The sequence below is a fragment of the Callospermophilus lateralis genome, chromosome 5 (assembly GCF_048772815.1).
Source record: "Callospermophilus lateralis isolate mCalLat2 chromosome 5, mCalLat2.hap1, whole genome shotgun sequence".
Classification (NCBI taxonomy): domain Eukaryota; kingdom Metazoa; phylum Chordata; class Mammalia; order Rodentia; family Sciuridae; genus Callospermophilus; species Callospermophilus lateralis.
Window position 1 is genome coordinate 142,358,464 of NC_135309.1, and position 17,516 is coordinate 142,375,979.

Consider the following 17,516-nt stretch of genomic DNA (forward strand, 5'->3'; position numbering starts at 1 on the left):
TTCAGTTTGGTTACTGACTCAGATAGTGACTCGGTGACACACAGGAACTAGGAGTGATAGAGCAGCTGGCTCCATAGATCACTAAAAAATCCATACAATCAATGTTACACCCTTGAATTTAATTCAAAATTAGGTTGGAAGTCAGCACTTGAGCAGGTAAAAAGATGCTTCATCCCCAGGGACACACAGTGCTGCAGGCAAGGATGCTGCCAGTCCTGGTGACACCCTTCATGGGGCCAGCCAGCCACCACACATGCCTATATCTATTTGCCAAGTCAGCACGGTTATTATTTTTCTAAAAAGAAAGGAAAAAGTGTACAGAAAAACAGAGACCCCGAACTTCTTCCAGCACAGAATGCTTCAGATACAGTAGCAAGGAGTCCTGCCGCCACAGGTGAGGTGTGACTTTCGGAGGGAAGTGGATAATTTTTACTTGATGGTGAATCATTAAAAGTGAACCAGATGATTAAACTTAATGGAACAGCCACATTAAACTGAAATTAGTAAAAACACGCCACGGGCAGGCTACAACCTTTTATTTGTTGTTGTTTAACTTCTGTCTTTTACAGTGGCCATGATGAATGACATCACAAAAGCAAAAATCCAATTAAAATCTAAGTGCTCAATAAACCCCTAATGTCTGGTCGTCGCCACCGCTTTCATGGGCACTGCAGGTTTCTGTTCCCACTTTTCCGCTAGAAAGGACTGGCCCTGGGGAGTTCCGTGGAAGGGGAGGAGAATAGGGAGAAAAGAAAGTCACTGGGAGGTTTCTGCACACCGGGTCAGACCCAATAAAGCTCTTTGTGGGGGGAGAGAAGAGGGCAGCAGGTTAAATTGTTTTATTATCAGACAGTGCTTGAGTGAAGAGGTACATCTCCCTACTAGTTTTCAAATATTGATAAATCAGAATTGTGATCTGCAGAGCAATCCCCGTCCGCACACTCTCTCTGCATCTCCTTGCGCCTTTGTATCGTCTCGGGTGTTTGTTCTATAAGTCATCGAAATGGTCTCTCCTGACAGCTAAAAATAAGTTTCTGATTACTTTTACCTGAATAAATCTTGTGATCAGATGTGGTATTCACCTACTAAGTGTGCAACAATTACATATTGAAGTGATGAAAGAACTGGCCAAGGAGAGTGTATAATCTAGTGGAATGCAGAATATCATAAATCACATGTGAAGACAGCAAATTGCCACCAGGTAGAAGAATATAGGCTTTTGATAACAGATTATTTTGCCTCAGAGATATGGGGTGCTTGCAAAATTAGGTTTTCCAAGTCCTCAAAACAAAGTTTTCAAAGTCAGAATAAGAGCAAAACCATGCCGATTATGAACTAACAGAGAACGATAGTATTGATATCTTTAGTTTGGAAGGTGCTTTGTAATTTATAAAACATACACCGTGTTTTTAATGCATGCTTACCTGGCAATTAATGCGGTGTTTGTATCTGGTCTCTAATGAGACCTCCACAGCAGCTTTGTTGTGGAGCCCTTATTATCCTCATTTTACTGAGGGTCCTTGCTCAGAGAGGTTAATTGGCTCTGCTGTGGTCTTGCACTCGGTGAGGGAAAGCAAATGAACGTGACCTATTCTTGGGACTTGCACTTGGCATTCCCAACCCTGAACCAGGCTGCTGGCCACAGCTGCCCTAGAGCAAGGATCTGCAGGGCAGTGGTACTGCTTGCTTTACTCATGAGTTAATGAAATGGCTTTTTAAGAGCACTCTTCAGTCATTAGGATTTGACAATGGAGAGTTCAACTTTCCCCGGTGGCTCTTTCTGTGTCATCATGGTTTCAACGTTTCCTTAGCATATCACATTACACAAATCATGGCATACTCTTGTTTTACATTTCTTATTGCATTTGTCTCACTTCTAAGCAATTTCCTCCCCATTCACATTTATCTTCCATTATTCCTGCCAAATAGCTTTCAAAGCTACTAATTGTATGAATAATATTCTCATTCCCAAACTCCATGATTAGCTAGCTGTGGATGTGTGGCACTGGACATAGTTTCTCTATATCCCAAAATGAGAAAGTTGCACTGAATCATCTAGAGGGCTCCTTCTTGCCCTCAAATTCTAATCTTCTGACACTCACATGAGCTGGATGTGATTTTGGAAATACCTGCAAAAATTGGAACCCGGGGTTTCTTGACTCCACCCTGATGAACTAATAATGTAGTTCATGTTTCCCAAAGAATCTTTCATGGAAAACTAGTCATGGAGCATATCAAGATGACCCCAAAATGACTCTTTAAACAGTAAAGCTCTAGAACACTGGGTTAAACAAAGCCAAATACAGTTCCAAACTGTAGGCACTCACAGCCTTTAATATGTCAATGGGTGTTTCCAAGAAAGAAACAGAGTAAAATGTACAGTCCAAATTTATTGGGCCACAGGAAACTTTCTCTCTCCATTTTGTGCAAATGACATTCCATGGAACAGTTTTAGGAAAGCTCATTAGAGCATTTGCTAAGCCCCTTTTTGCCTGGAGAGTCGATTTCCGGATGTGTCATGGAGGCCACTGTGAGCATTCTATGTGTTAACCATGAGGATGCAGAGTGTCACCTGTTGCTTTTGCCTTTGTTTGGGGTACACAGCTTCTCTGTCTAGATGGAGCTGAAACAAAGTAGAGATTCACAGCCCTCCCACTAGGAAATCATGTGTCATTGATATCGATGACCCAGGTATTAAATGGTTCTGCTCAACAAAAAGCACTTTTAGAAAACTTGCAAATAGATGATATGAAAACCTAAACCTGTGCTGGGTGGGCAATACAGAATTAAGGAAAGCACCAGAACTCAACATTGTGAGAATGATCTTCGGAGTAGGAAAGGTGGATCACTTTTCCAGGTCAGGATCACCACCTCTGTTTCTGTGGTGGATACCACAGAAAGAGAGGTGGTGATCCTGACCTGGAAGGATTTCCTTATCTCATTTCACTTGAGAGTGACTCACCAGAGCAGAGCCCCTGCTCAATCTCCCTCAGGAGCTGGGAGCCGCTGCCTTATAAAGCCATCTGTTTCAACATTAGGCTGGCTCCTCGTGTCAGAGAACCCTTTCCTAGTTTACACTAAAATCTGAATGTCAAATGTTTATTCTTCCAAGTGACCTCATAAATTATCTAGTGTGCTAGTTTTCAAGATATTGCTCATGGCAGCACGGAAGATGTCTCTCAAATGCTTTGAGTTGAATTTTGTAAATAAATGACTATCACATCTTCCCAGAAAAGGTATTATAATCTCCATCACCAAAGACCCAAGGAGTTTATCTAGCTTCCTTAAATTACCCAGAGGCAGAATGTACTCAGGTCTCACTGATTTGAAAACCAAAGATTTTTTTCAATAGTGTATCATTTGGGCTGGGATCGTGGCTCAATGATGGAGCGTTTGCCTGGCATGTGTGAGGCACTGGGTTCAATCCTCAGCACCACATTAAAAAAAAAAAAAAAAAAAAAACTGAGTGAATAAGGTATTGTGTCCATCTACAACTAAAAAAAAAATTTTAAAAAATAGTATATCACTTATATCATGTTTGTGTGCATGCAAGTAAGAATGTATTAGTAGAATCCGAAAACTGTTTCCTTCCAGCCAGGCTTAAATATCCTTGGGCATCTTAACTATTGCTCTGGACTTTACCTTTCCCTTCTCCAAAATAAGAAGGTAACTAAATTTCCCTGCTCTATTTTAGTTCTAGAAAGCTCTTTGATTATAAGGAAGCATGTTCATTAATATATGGCATTTACTATTGAGGGGTTATGAAAATAGCAAGGAAAAAAATACCTGTATGCCTTAGAAAGTATTAAATGAACGTAGCATGCTCATAAAAACAAACCAGTTTAGGATGACATGCTTGACTTTTACTTTCTTTGATTTTTTTTTTCCCTACACTAGTTACATTCAGACCAGGATAGAGGAGATGGATCACTTAAATATATCCTTTCAGGAGATGGAGCAGGAGATCTCTTCATTATCAATGAAAACACAGGCGACATACAGGCCACCAAAAGGCTGGACAGGGAAGAAAAACCCGTTTACATCCTTCGAGCACAAGCTATCAACAGAAGGACAGGGAGACCCGTGGAGCCAGAGTCTGAATTCATTATCAAGATCCATGACATCAATGACAATGAACCAATATTCACCAAGGACATTTACACAGCCACTGTCCCCGAAATGTCTGATGTCGGTGAGTGAGATGTGACTTCAACCAAGAACTTGTTCTCCTTTAGGGCATCCGCCAAGTTAAAAAGGGTAGGAGCTATGTGTACCGAGTTGAAAGAATCGAGATGCTATCACACTTTCAAACAATCCATATGTCCTTTCTGTAAGTGCATCATGCTGCCTAATGCTAGTTCCATCTCATCTGGTGGTTAAGTTTAAGGAAACAGCATTTCCTCTCATGATGAGGGACAGCCGGGGTGAGAGGAAAGAAGTGAGATCATTAGATCTGCTTTCTCTCCGACCCGTACTCCCTCTGTTTCTTGGACAAAAACAGCAGTCTTCTCCATTTCTGTCCATCCACGTGAATATTAGGTTCCAGGGGAATACCTCCCCAGTGAAAAATAAAACCTGAATTTATAGTTCAGTCTGAATAACAGTGATGGTTGTTTTAAGTAACTAAATCTGGAAAAGAGATTTCAAGAAAGCTTTAAAAAAAAAAATCCATAAATGGGGGTTAGGGTTGTAGCTCAGTGAAAGAGCACATGTGGATCACTGGACACCACCTAAACATAAAACAAAGGTATTGTGTCCATCTACAACTAAAAAATAAAAACATGGAATATGGGGGCATATCCTTTTACTAACAACTGGAAATTGAGAGACTTTCATGACATTAATGTGTAAAATTAATATCGTATGCACAATTTCACTGCCAATTTTAAGTTTAGTGTGTGTGGATTTTATTTGTTAGATTGTTAAATTGTGAGAAGGTAAACAGGATTTAAATTCAGAAAAAAATCCTAGTGATGTCATTCTTTGAAACATTAAAATACTTCATGGAAGACAGTAAACCACTCATGTACAGGGTTGTTTTTATTTTCACTCTGTCATATTCAGAAGAGCTGAAATTACATAATAACTTTTCTATGATTCTGTCAGTCAGATTTCAGAGAGATTGTAGTTCACAGATCCAAGACTTGAAAAATATCCAATCCAGGGAAATGATTTGTAAAGCATCTAAATTTTCGCCTGAGGAAATTGCTCATCTCGTTGCTTGAAGCCACTTTGCTTTGTTAGAAAAATCATAAGCCACCACTAAAGCAAAGAAGGAGTTGGAATTCTTTGAAGAGGAAGATTTCTTAGGAAGTATAATATTTCTTAGGATGGATATAGATTTATATAGAGACATAGATATAGATTCCTCTAGATAAGAAAGGGAAAAAGAATTAATGAAAGACAGCTTTGTTACCAGCACCACCCAGTCATGCACTGCACAACTCCAGGGCCTGACATTCACTTTTGAAGCCATGATAGCCAATTTACAAAACATGGAAGTAATTGACAGTGACATACATTTCTTGAGAAAGGGAAGGTTGTTTTTTTTTTTCTAATTTCTATGCAGGCATAATAATGTTGATATTCATCATTATAAATTAATATGCAATTAGTATAATATATAAAGGCATCTTAAAGAAATTTCATTAAGATAGTGGAACAACATCAGGGAGGTGAAAATGGATTTTTGGTACCAAACAAACCTAAATTTGAAACCACCTACACTAATAACCAGCAGTGTAGCCTTGGGCAAATTACTTGATTTCTCTGAGCCTGAGTTGTTTGATTCTCCAGTTCTGTATTTATAAAAAAAATGATAATAAATGTCAACTCCTAAGGGTTATCCTGAGGCTTAAATAAGAAAACAGGTTCAGACCCCCTAGTACAATCTCTGGCAACTAATAGGCGCTTAAAACATCCACCTAATCACATTCCAAAAGCAATCAGATTTTGTATTAATGCAAATAAGAGCCTGATGTTTGTTGACTTCTGATAGTTCTGTCTTTAAAATCCTGTGATGCAGGCATTCTCTCCTCCTCCTTTGCCAAATTACAAGGTGGGTGCTGTATCTCATGCAGCAGCACGAGACATTCAGAGCATTCAACCCTAACAGAGAACAATTTATCTGTTCAATAACTGAAATTGGTTAGGTATCGCAAAAGCAACTTGACAACTCTAATATTCCCTAGATGTAACTTCTCTGCCCTTTTCATGGATAGGAGGACTCCAGCAGTATGTCCACTGCTTACCTAATAGGATTATCAAAAGCAGCCATAACATGGTCTTAATCAGGGGGGTTCATTCTTTTTGAAAGTCACAAAGCCTTTTGAAAGTGAAATAAAATATGTGCATGTTCTTTCCAGTGAAACACACATGTAAGCATACACATGAAAATTAGCACAGGATTTCAGGGCAGTTAGGGATACTTTGAAAATTATAAGGTGACTATTGTCCCTAAATTAAGAATACCAGCCTAAAATACATTAGTCTTATTTGTATATTTAATTATAATCATTGTTTGAAATTACAACTGCCAGATGTTTATGAATTCATTCTTTATCTAATCTTAAATACCTCTTAAGGTTCAAGGTCTTTCAGGATCTTGGAATTACCAGATAAAGTATTTTTTTAGGATGGTAAGTAACAGGAAACCCAACTCAAAGTAGTTTAAAGAATAAAAGTATTACTGGTCACATTACTTTAATCCAAAAGTAAACTGGGCTTTGTACAGATCTATTAGAATTCTGGGTGTTTCTTGGCTGTTTTTAAGCTTATACAGCTTTGTCCTCAGGCTCGTTTTTCTCAGATCACAAATAGCTATTTGTGGCTTCACATCAGCACCTTATAGTCCAGGAGACAAAGCATCAATGATGCAGGACTTCTAGCAAAATCATGAGTGGCCCAAGGAATAGAAAGCTTCTCAGCTCATGCCTATGGACAAAGTAATGCAAGTTGCTAATTGATTTAGTCCTGAATGACTTGAAAAAAGTCACTACAGCAATAATCCAGTCAAACCCATCATTGGAGATGGGTTGGGATGAGTTCCACTCAAGGTCATGATCACTCCATGCTTCTCTTCAACCTAATCCTCACAGTATTTATTAGTTGGTTACACCCCTTCAGAGTTAAGAATCTAAAGCTTTTTAACCTAGCATCCTACTGAAGTTCACCTCTTTCTTGTCATGATAACTTCACACAAATTAAGGAAATGCTTTCTTTTTATGTGTGTATCAAGAAATATGGAAAACCCTTAATTTGTTTTCAGTTTATGTTTCTGTGTCATTACAGGGACATTTGTTGTCCAAGTCACGGCAACCGATGCTGATGATCCAACTTATGGAAACAGTGCCAAAGTCGTCTATAGTATCCTACAGGGACAGCCCTATTTTTCAGTTGAATCAGAAACAGGTAAGAATTCATTTTTGGCCTTCCTTTTTATTTATTTTTTTTATAATCTATAATTTTAATTGACATGCTCAGCTGAGCTAGCATATTTTTTAATAAAAACAATCAGCATGATTGAATTTTCTTGTATTCTTCTGCCAAACACTAATGATATATTTGTAAGCATGACATCCAGATTATTTTAATCAAGAAATCTGACAATGAACCTTTCATCTAACATATTTATATAGGGCAGACTCAGAAAAATTATGCAGTCCATTCTTTTTCTTCCAGTTTGGGGTGAAGCTAAAAGATTAACCCTTTCTGGTAGGGCTATTTACCCATATTCTGGTTCTTCTGTTTCTAGCTATTGGGTAAGACTGCATCTCTCTCTTCTGCTCTGATGCTAGACATAGCCATGTGATTGATTGATTGATTGGGGCAAATAAAAAGTGGCAGTGATGCAGAGTTGGTGCACAACCTGCCACATCCCCCTCCCCTGTCCCAGTGATCGTGGGAACTATGTTGAAAAGGGGTTACCCTGGATGGCCAGTGTTGCCATGAGCAGAGCATCCCACTCACCTCCTAGAGCATGAGCAAAGCTCACACTTCAGTTGTGTTAAGTCCATGAGATGTTGTGTTGTTTGTTGTTACATCATTGTCTAGCTCATCCTGATTCGACCCTAATACAACAAAACCTATCACCTTATAAAAATCCTTTCTTCAACATCTCATTTTTCTGTATTTTTCCCCACAGAATAGCATCCTCTGTGATGATGATTTGGGTTTTTTACAGCATTTGTATTGTATAGTAAATTCTACATGTATTTGCCAGTGTAAAAGAAGTCAAGTTTCTTTTCTACATTTTTCAAACATCCATTATTATGTTAGAAATCCAAACCTTTCCAGGTTCCTACATCCAGTTTGAAATCTAGGTATTAAAAGGTGCGATGAACTTGAGAAGAATTCCAAGGAGAAAGAAAATGTAGAATTGAAAAACAGTAAGAAGGAAAAATTAGAATTATTCAGCTAAAGGATAAAAAGCTAAGGAGAATCTCCTATATTTAATAGACAGGTACTATTATGTGGAGAACAGAAAGCGCTGCACTTTGAAGTCTAGTCGATAGGAATAAAACTGACCTGGTGTCTGAAGTATTCTTGTTAAAAATTAAAATGTTATTTTCAGCTTCATTAGTTGTTAGGCACTGGAAAGTGCAACCATAGAGGATTATAAAGTCTTCTCCAGTGATTTTTAGAAGAAAGTTAATTTAAGCATAAACCCTATATAGAGATCAGGCAAACTTTTAGAAGTTCTTTCAACTAATTATCTTATAACTGCCTAACAACAGAGACAAATTTAACCTAACTTTAAAATTGTTACTGTTGGGACCAGTTGAACTAATGTTCACATAAGCTTTAGGAAAAGCTAAATTCTCCAGGATCATATAATACGATAATTGTGAGAGAACCAATGCTATGTATTCTCAACACCATAGTTTTGTGGTTTCAAAAACCTCAGAACACTCATTATGGTAGGTGTATTTGAGGAGCAATTAGCCAGTTCAGTCATGTGGAACCCAGAAGTCAGCTCAGTTTCTTAACAATTTGCTCATAATATACCTGAATATCTTTTATCAAGCAGCTACCATAACACACCTTTATATCATAGGTCAAGTTAGATTTTGCTGTACTTAATATTTATAGAACAGGCAGTCCATACCATTTCAGGATTTGACTTGTACTTGTGTTCACTCTTCTGTGTTACAGGCTTTTTAAAATGTGTCTCTCTCTTCCCTATGTGGTTGTAATATCCTTCAGTATAAAGGCTGTATATAATCATCTTTATATCACAATGACATCTGCATGGTGTTTTGCATATTGTGGGTGACAGTCTATGTTTGTTTGCATAAATAAATGATTCCGTAAAGTATTCTAAATGCATCCCTTTCCACTCCTAAATTTCACATCCATAGGTATCATCAAGACAGCTTTGCTCAACATGGATCGTGAAAACAGAGAGCAGTATCAAGTGGTGATCCAAGCCAAGGACATGGGCGGCCAGATGGGAGGATTATCTGGGACCACCACAGTGAACATCACGCTGACAGATGTCAACGACAATCCTCCCCGATTCCCCCAGAGTAGGAACATTTGATTGAAAAACTTTCCTCAATGCCGTCTCATAAACTCTGACTTCAAAAATGTTTATTTTCCATTATCATTATTGTCAAAATTAGTGGACTTCATAAGAACTGGCACTTTTATTAAAATTATTAAAATGAGTTGACAACACCACTTACGCTCAGGAAGTGTGAACATTTATGTTCCTCCCTTGGTAATTAGCTGAGTGATTTCTGATATGGCTGTTGTAAAAACAGCATCATTATTTTCTTTTTCCTTATTAAAAAAGACTGCCAGAGACATAAATTTGCTTGCACAGAACATATGTATACAAGCATGCTGCTATTTGTTAGGAAAAACTTGTCTTTATGTTTTGTGAACTTAATCAGGCATGTAATCTCTTTTAAATCCTCACAAAGCTTCATAAGGAAAGGATTTATCATTTTCCTGTTTCTAAAAATATAACTGTGGAAGTAACTATGTACTTAATCCATTTGTAATCATAAATAGTTTTCTACATTATGGTTAATTGAGATACCAAACGCCATCTATAACATCATTAACTCTTATGATTAGGCAGGAGGAAGAAACAACACTCATCAATGCTGAGTTTGTATCAAGCATATGGTTGATTCTTTCACATAGAGCCGCCCAGTTTTAATGCATTTTCCTCCATGAACACAATCTCGTAAGAAAATTATCTCAATTATTAAATAGAAAACCCATTTACTTCATCACAGCATTTTCTAAAAACTGTAGAATGGAGAATCACATAGATCATTAAAAAGTAGTTATATTTTTTTTTCAAGAATTTATTCAGAGTTAGCAACATAGCATAGTAGCTAATTTCTGATAAAAGAGGTAGAAGAAACGTTTTATGAGTGCTAAAATTTCCCCCAAGAAACCTGAAAATATTGAGATCACCAACATTTTTCCCAAAAATCTCCTCTTCACTGTGGCAGTCCCCTGGGGAGGGTTATGTTGGGCTTCACCAGCATCTTGGTACCAAGGGGACGTGTAACTACTCTTTCTTCATTTAGCCTATGTCTTGTTATGTGACATTGCACTGAATACAGAAAGGTGCAGGAGGCCCTTAAAATGGAAGTTGAAGACATTAGAGAAACACTTAACCCATTTTATCATTTTACCAAGGATGAGCCCAAACTCAGGAAATTAATATTATTCAAGAACCCTATTTTAGTAGTGGCACAGTCTGGTTTTGTTTTTTCCAAAACCATTTGCATGAATGGTTGGCAAAGTGTAATATATGACAATAGACTAACTTTCTGTTTCACTAGTTTATTTTTGTTTTAGTTTTAATTAAATGATGTCCTTTCAGATCTAAACTGCAATTCACATGTAGTCTTCTTAAACTAATTTTGTAAGAAGAGGATGTAAGGAAAATTCTTATCTACAAAATAGAAGTTTTGAATTAATAATACAAACATAATCATGGGAGAAACCTATGCATAGATAAAAAACTATAATAAAATTTTAAAGGGTTAGTTATTAAAAATTTGCTTTATCACTCAGTGTATTTATCTATATCCCTAACTCAGCAACTAAATCCAGATATGTATATAAGTAAAAGGATATATTCTTTAGACGTATTCACCAAATTGCTATAATTTACTTGCACCTTCTGCTAATATTAGCAGAAAGAATTTTTTAAAAGAACACCCAGTAATTGACTTCAAGTCACAGTTCTGGCTAAGTTCTTCCCTCCTCTTTCTGATTGATTAGATTAACAGGGGGCATTGAAAACTTGTGGTTTCTCTTATAGAATTCAATCATTTTCATAATGACACCATAAACTTAGAAGCCCACTTACAGAACAAGATAAATGCTCTCCATTTGCAAGGATGTAGATCATGAAATAGATGGGGGGAAAAAATTTTGTACCAGGGATTGAACCCAGGGGCACTTAATCACTGAGCCACATCCCCAACCCTTTTATATATATATAACTTATTTAGAGACAGGGTCTCACTAAGTTGCTTAGAACTTGGCTAAATTGCTGAGGCTGGCTTCAACATTTTGATCTTCCTGCCTCAGCCTTCTGAGCCACTGGGATTACAGGCATGCACCACCTGACCCAGCAGAAGAAATATTCTTAACAATCATGATAGTGAAGATATAAGGAGAATAGGGCACCGTTAATTATTTTGAAGAAAGAATGAATCTGCCTCCATCCATGTCCTAAAGGACTCTTAAAAAAAATGGGTTTTGTTTTTACCCTAATCCCCACCCTTATCCACAGTCTTTGCTTTTTGTAGTTTCACTTGCCAGGTGGGTGTCAACCATAGTCTAAAAATATTAAATAAAATATTCCAGCATCAACAACTCCTAAGCTTCAAATAACTGACTACAGTATAATTGTTATAATTGTTCTAGCTCTTATTATCAATTATTATTATCTCTTACTGTGTCTCATTTGTAAATTAAACTGATCATAGGTATGTGTATATGAAAAAACAGAACGTACTAGTTATAGGATTTAGTACTATCTATAGCTTCAGGCATCCACTGGGTGTCTTAGAACACAGTCCCCATGAATAAGAGATTACTTATGACATAGCATTCTTAGTCTGTGTTTTGACTCACATCTGTCTGGTGATTAATAGGTACATATCAATTTAAAACCCCTGAATCTTCTCCACCGGGTACACCAATTGGCAGGATCAAAGCCAGTGATGCTGATGTTGGAGAAAATGCTGCGATTGAATACAGCATCACAGATGGTGAGGGGCTGGACATGTTTGATGTCATCACCGACCAGGAAACCCAGGAAGGAATAATAACTGTCAAAAAGGTAATGCCACCTCTTAAATCTCATACAAAAAAAAAAAAAAAAAACATGCTTTTCTCTGGTTCTCAAGTTACCAGGGGCAGTTAACATCTCAATAAACATTCCTTTAGACTCTGAGTTTGTTATTTTAGGAAAATGCCAATTCTAATGATATTAAGACCTCTTGCATTGGCTTTTGGGGGTCTAAATAATTTTATGCCTTCATTAATACCATACTTTTAATAGCTTTTATATACAAACAAAAATATGAAAAATTGTGCTGTATATGTGTCATAAGAATTTTAATGCATTCCACTGTCATGTATTTAAAAAATAAAATCAATTAAATATTAAAAACAGCAAAAAAGAATCTCCTAAGTAAATAAATAATATAAACAAATGATATACATAAAAAACATGGAATAAGTAATATAAAGGAAGGAGACAGTGCCAGATATTATTCTAGGTCCTGGAGATGCAATGGCACCTACAAATGGTCTCTGCTGTCATGGAACTTCCAGTTCATAGGGGAGGAAAAAATAGAAAGCAAGAAAACAAACCAATAAATGTGTAACTAAAAATTGCAATAGGTATGTTAAAGGAAAAGAGTAATTCACATAGTGATCCAGATGACCTGAATTAGAGAAGATATGTAAAGACCACATATTTAAGTGATACAAATTTTCTGCAACTACTTTAAGCTCTTTTCTGAAACACAATGATAATAAATCTTTTATGTCCCAAATTCCTCTTATTTTCTAATGTACTTATGCATTAATTTAACCCCTCCCAAAACTAGTGCCACAGTGTGGCAAAAGCTAAAAACCAATAAATTGTATGCTTTGAGGCTAAACACATTAATTTGGTTGATTTTTTTTATGATTCCCCTTTTATCAGGTATAGTGTAATAATTTCTCCCTCCTTTAACACACAGTTATGTTTGCTGGTAAATATAAGCGTAGGTAGATATAAATAACAAAATTTTTCCCCTTAAGCTCATGTCCTAATATCTGGAAACACAATAAAACATGTTTAAGTGACACTGAGACCAATGTTGTATATCATAATATAATTAGGAAGCCCATTAGTGTGCATTAACCTTTTTAATTTTCTTAGTGCCTGATAAGATTTGAACTAAAATTTTGCCTAGCCAACTAAATCACATTCACTAACGTCTTGATTAATTATCTTTCTAGTGAGCCTTGTCATATTCCCATCTAAAACTAAAAGTCAGCAATAAGCATTTGGGTTTGTTGTGTCTCCAAAAGCAAAAATTTTCTTTCTAAATATTTTTAACAACAATGATTATTATTCCTTTCTTTGGTCAATAATTAGCCCCTTATCAAGATGCCCTTATCAAGATGTCATTTGGAATATTTTATTAACTCATGCAAAAAAAAATTTTTAATCTATTTTTAATCTGAATGAGGAATAGGGAAACCCTATGCAAACCTGCAGTTCCATTGCTGGCTCCACCTTAGAATCACCAGGGGAGGTTTTTGAAAGTATAGATTACATCCCCACCTCAGGTATTTGCCTTAAATATGTCACTTTCCTCCCCAAGTTTTTGGACTTCGAAAAGAAGAAAGTGTACACCCTCAAGGTGGAAGCCTCCAATCCCCACGTGGAGCCCCGATTTCTCTACCTGGGTCCGTTCAAAGATTCAGCCACCCTGAGAATCGTGGTGGAAGATGTGGATGAGCCTCCAGTCTTCAACAAACTGGCCTATGTCCTACAGATAAGGGAAGATGCTCAGATTAACACAACAATAGGCTCTGTCACAGCCCAGGATCCAGATGCTGCCAGGAATCCCGTCAAGTAAGCAGACTCCTGCACCATCTCTGTCATATGTCTCCACCAATTTATATTCAAATATCCACCTGCACCTTAGAAAAAGAGGAATGCCTTTTTTCCAATTAAACAGTTGTGTTTTCCTGAAAAAACTACTCCAAATATCACCTTTGACTCTGTACTCACTGCATAAAGATTATTTTAGCAGCAGCATGAAGCTAAAATACACAAAAATTGAAAGGAAAAAAAAAAAAAAAAAGATGAGCTCAAGATGTATACTGCTTGCACTGGAGGTAGTGTGAGGTGATGCGACTCAGTGTCCTGGGCTTTCTTTAAGGTTCAGGATTTTCCTAGGGTTTAAGTTTCGTCAAAGTGGAATGGAGAAAATAACAAACTAGGCACCTAGCTTGAGAGTCTGTTTTCCAAGTGTTGGAAGAACCTATCATGTAATACTTAGAGGCAGAATTATGCTCCATTTGGATGCATAACTTTTCCCCTTGCAGATGTAAATAAAAACAAGAACCATTTCATGCTATATGTCTGTGAAATCCAGGGGAAATTAATAAAGCAGAATCCAAATTTATACTATGTAAGCAAGCTCTGTTTTCCCTGTACTTCCCTGACACCTTAGTTGTAAATCATGTGTTCCAGAAAGCCTCATTGCTCTTGGGAACCACTAATGCTCTGAATATTGTAGAATCTTATGAAAATACTGGAGTCTAGCAACCTCCAACCTTCAGCCAGTAACTAAGGTGACTAATGAGAAAAGTGCTAAGCTGAATATCATTGTGTAAATTATTCCTCATAAATACAGTAAGCAAACAAAAATGCTGTATGAGAACTCTTGTGAATCCCACAAATATATTCTGGTCAGGTCACCTACCATATGTCAGGCATGTCCTGGAACTAGGGAATGCTAGACACAAAGTCCTGATTGCAGGGAGCTTATAGAAAGAAATAAAAAATTGATAAATATGTAATGCATCCGGTGAAAATAAATTCCAAGCAGTAAAATAGAGCAGAGTATGGAAACAGAGACTCAATGAGGTGCTATTTTAAATAGTGTGGTCAAGCTCAGTGGTAGGGAATCAATGGGCAAAGATTTGAATGAAACGAAGAAATGAAGTATGCTAATATCTGGGGGAAGACCATTCCCAGAAGGGATAGAGCAGGGGTGAGGCCTGATATCAGCTCTTGCTTTGTGTGTTGAAGGAGTAGCAAGGAAGCCTGTGCTGCTAGAAGACAGTGAGGGAGGAGAGGCCAGGTAGGAGGCAACAGGGAGGGCTGGATGGCGGAGGTGAGCGTGGCAGGTCCTATGTGGCCCCTATAGTCCGTGGTAGAGACTGGACTTTCTTCTGAGTGAGTTGAGAAGCCACTGAACACTTTGAGTAGAAGCATTACCTTGCAAAGCTACTTTTTAAAATGATCACTGGGTTGCTACAAGATGAATGCTACTGCAGATAAAACAATTTGAGGCTGTAAGGCAATTGTTTCCCAACTTTTTAGCCATGGAGACCTCTTTGTTTCCATGAAACTTATGACACCCCCACATCTAAAATACAAAAATGCCTGATTTATTTTCAAGCAAATAGACTTGTCATATCATTCTACTGGAGTTTCTATAAGATACCTTGGATTGGACTGTGTCAACCCAAAGCAGCCACATATGAGCCTTTGGATCAAGTATTTCTCCATCCATGCTTAATATTATTAATAAGGAAAAGGAAAGATGCCTTTCACTTCCATAGCACAAGTGATTCAAGTGCTCTCACAATTATTCTCTCATTTGGAGTATATTCTAACTGCATAAGGAAAAATATCTTAGCAAATCAGTGTCAAGTCCAATTTAAAAGTGTTAATGCTCAAAAGTTTACAAATACAAGCTTCACTTACATCTTGAATAGATCAACTTGTTTTTAATTTAAGAGATAATGCCTTTGGGGAATATAGGCTATATACTTCTATATCTATGTTACTTTTTATATGAAATACCATTTTTACCCACTGTATTACTTCATGTTTTATGAAAGGAAGTAGTTAGCTTGTCAAACTGGGTTAACTGTTAGTTAATTTTAAAGGTTTTTTGTTTGTTTGTTTGTTTGCTTGTTTTTGCTTCCAGACTTCCCTTGGTGCATATGGATTTGATATACAAATATAGATTCAAAGCTAGAAATACACCTAGATATATTGGTATAGAAATATATGTTCCAGTGATTCCTTTTCTAGGATAAAAGTCATTCTTATGTTAGGAAAGTACAACTACACATAGTTTTAGGTTATTCTAAGCATAAATATTGAACAACTAGGTTCTATGTAGTACTTTAGGTGAACAATTAAGATCCTTCTTCCCCAAACATTGATTTACTATTAGGCAGCTATAATATTTAATTCTTTAATCACAAGAACATAATTTTCTTCCAACAAATTTTATCACCAATGCCTTTTGAAACCCATGAAAGAATCTTATGTCACTATTAATACCTACTATGAAAAATTTGCATGCAGACACACCTCCTTTCCCAGCCCAGAGATCTTCCTGCCTTGAGGATACGTTAGAAGACAAATTATTTAATCACAAATACACTGAAGCCAGGGTGGGGGCGGTGGTTTGAGGACATCCCAGCAGAATGATCTGCTACAATCATAATGGGATTGATTACCTTGCTTTCTATTAGTGATGTTTACAATCAATGTTTATAGATGGTAAATGTCTCTGTTATAAATTGAAATTGCTTTAGGGAAAAACAAAAAGCAAATAAGGCTTTATGTAAAAGAATTTTTCATACAGAAAGTGGACATTTTAGATTTTTCTGCTAATTTTTTAGTCTCTCAATTAGGAGAAAATAATACAAACTTCAGTATTTCTTAAATAGTTCCTCTTCCTTTAAAATTTAAAGCTGCCTTCAATGAAAACTTTCTCACTGCTTACCCTTTATTTCAAGACTTGATGGAAAAAAAATATGATTACTTGTAAAACTTTAAACTGTAACAGGAGGCAAAAAGACAAAGAACAAAAAAAGATTACTGCTGTATATAATTGTAGCAGCTTATAAAGGCACTAAGCGGCACTTCTTAAGCTTGACATTTTTCATGAGAGAAAAAATATGTTTGTAGATAATTATTGAATGTCTCACAAAGTCTATGAATATTGAGATGTCCTTTTGTTAATTAACTATGTGTTATAAATATTTATCATCCTCAAATTTAAAATGAAGAAAGGTGATCAAGTAAATTCAATGTTGTTGCCTAAATTCTTAGTAAATGTTGATTCATGACAGGGCAAATGCAATAGCTTTTTCATCTGTTTCCACTGTTTTGATAATAAAAATCATTGGATTACATACACTGAAACTAAAATTCCAACCCAACTTGTACCCATTGTAAACTTCATTAATTATGTTTAAAGTCAGATTTAAATAGCCTACAATAA

General features: G+C 36.6%; 1 protein-coding gene across 1 annotated transcript in view; it reads left to right on the plus strand.

Annotated features, from left to right (window-relative positions):
* The window catches only part of Cdh6 (cadherin 6), a 49,818-nt gene that overhangs the window by 20,491 nt on the left and 11,811 nt on the right, over positions 1 to 17,516 (plus strand). The window contains exons 2-6 of the mRNA XM_076856181.2: positions 3,898 to 4,192; positions 7,291 to 7,410; positions 9,360 to 9,527; positions 12,132 to 12,319; positions 13,860 to 14,113. Coding sequence (XP_076712296.2) covers positions 3,898 to 4,192; positions 7,291 to 7,410; positions 9,360 to 9,527; positions 12,132 to 12,319; positions 13,860 to 14,113 — 1,025 coding nt within the window. The remainder of the gene's footprint in view (positions 1 to 3,897; positions 4,193 to 7,290; positions 7,411 to 9,359; positions 9,528 to 12,131; positions 12,320 to 13,859; positions 14,114 to 17,516) is intronic.